At 45.2% G+C, this 2,137-nt stretch overlaps 1 protein-coding gene across 1 annotated transcript; it reads right to left on the bottom strand.

The window, feature by feature from the left end:
• Window positions 1-1,525, bottom strand: b3galt1b (UDP-Gal:betaGlcNAc beta 1,3-galactosyltransferase, polypeptide 1b). Its single transcript, XM_084545666.1, has one exon. The coding sequence runs from the start codon at window positions 1,402-1,404 to the stop codon at window positions 418-420; it is 987 nt and encodes a 328-aa protein (XP_084401792.1). The 5' UTR covers window positions 1,405-1,525; the 3' UTR covers window positions 1-417.
• Window positions 1,526-2,137: the final 612 nt, after the last annotated feature.

Here is a 2,137-nt window from a genome sequence, read left to right on the forward strand (position 1 = left end):
AATAATAATAATTCAATACTGCACTGATTCCTACACATTCTTTTCTTTTGGCTTACACCCCTGCAGGAAGATCTGTGGGGTCTGCAGCCGTTCGGTGTCTTGCTCAAGGACACGTCAGCAGAGCAAAGGTTCGCCGTCGCTACCTGTTAGGCGGCGCGATGATTGACGTAATGCTTATGAGGAGTACATGAATACATGAACAGAATCACCCTCAATAACAACGCCGCGTTTTAGTTATGCATGATAGCACGCGCTTTACAAGCCCCGTTCATTCATTAACAATCATGAGGTGTAATCAGCAGACACAGACATACAGTAGATGGATGTTAATGAAAACATCTGTCACGTAATAGAGAATCGTGTGGTAACGTTTGAAAAAAAGGGGGAAAAAATAAAAAACAAAGCTGTTCGTGTCCCCTAACATCTCAGGTGTTTCTTGCTGGACATGTCGTTCCAAATTCGGTGCATCTCCTCGGGGGAGATCTGGTGGACGGTGATAACCCGCCTGTATCTGCACAGACTGTAGGCCATTTTCCAGTGATTGAAACCACTGTTCTGATAGGGGTGTATGCCAAGCTTTCGCAAACACAGTCCCACGTACACGTCCTCCAGGTGCAACAGTCTTGTGTGTAATGAAGTCTTGTAGATTAGGTCAGCTACGTCTGCTGAGAACACGTAGCCAGTGCCCGAGCAGAAAGGTGGGTATTTACTTTCAGGATACAAGTCCCTGGACATGTACCACTTGCTGCGCATATCCCTGATGGGGCCGCCGTTTATCACGTAACCGGTAAAATATCTCCTTCTGGGCTTGGTGGTGGGCTTCAGGAGCTTGTAGATCAGGTTGTCCATGTTCACAAAGATGTCGCTGTCCGTCTTCATGATATACTGGGCTTTGGGGCAGAAAGTAGCCACCCAGCGCATTCCCATCATGGTCTTGAGGGTGAGATTGTGGTAGGAGTCTATAAAGTTCTCCACCACAATGTCGTGAAAGATCTGACTCTCCTGCTCCACCATCTGGTTCAGCACGTCGTCCGTGTTCTTGCCCAGCAGGAAGATGGTGAGAATGCGGATGTCGGTGAAGGTGCTCTCGTCGCCCCAGGTCTCTCGGATGGACTGCCTCGCGTCAAACTCCTTGTGCGTGGTGCTGATGAGGATGACCAGGAAGGGCGCGACGCTTTCGCACTTCTTGGGCTCGTTGATGACGAACTCAAAGGCATGTGGGTTAAGGGGGCGCGTGCGGATGTTTGTGAAGGTGATGTTTTTTGGAGGTTTCACAGTCTTCCGTATAGGCACAGACATGTGGCCGACATACGTGGACGTTGGGCGAGATATGCTCAAGTACCACAGAGCACTTGCCCAGCAGACCACGGTCAACAGGTATAAACATGACACTTTTGAAGGCATTATGCTGCATTTAGGTGTATTTTGATGAGCTGGATCTTATAAGGCTTTCTTTCCATTAGTGGGGTTTCACGTAGTGAGGCAGCATTAAGCTGCTCCAGCTTGCAGTCTGACATTAATTGTCAGTAATGGATTACTTCAGAGAGAAGGGACGCTGTTTGCGTTTCAATGCAAAGCGCTTTAAAACTGCATGGATGTCCAGTTTCTCTTGGTGACACTGCTGCTTCTCCATTTACATCTGAAAGAAAAGAAAGAGACCAAGGAACAATACATTACTATTAATATATAAACATACTGTGTACTTTACACGTAGCCCCTAAACAACACATGAATAAATCATGACTCTTTATCCACATCCAATAAACTCAGCTAACAATACAAAAATAAATAAAAACGTAAATTCATAATTAATAAAACAGTTAATTAGCTCAACTTCTCAAAACCATCACAAATCGATTCCCAAAGTGAATTTGTTCTCCAGGAGAGAATCTTTTTGAAGGAAGAAAGGAAAGTGGTCAGAAGAAATCAATATAATCTAATAAATAACACCACCCAACCGAACGTGTGAAAAATGGTGCATCGTGAGGTGTAATCATAGTAAGACTGACTCACTGTCGGACACATATTCAGTGTTGAAATGTAGTTATTATTCGGTGGCAACACACATTGTGAGGAATTTGCTTTAAAGGGGTTCGGTGTTCGGCCAAACGTCCCCCGTGATGATATGATTTACACA

This window comes from Chelon labrosus (genome assembly GCF_963514085.1).
Source record: "Chelon labrosus genome assembly, chromosome: 5".
In the NCBI taxonomy this organism is placed as follows: domain Eukaryota; kingdom Metazoa; phylum Chordata; class Actinopteri; order Mugiliformes; family Mugilidae; genus Chelon; species Chelon labrosus.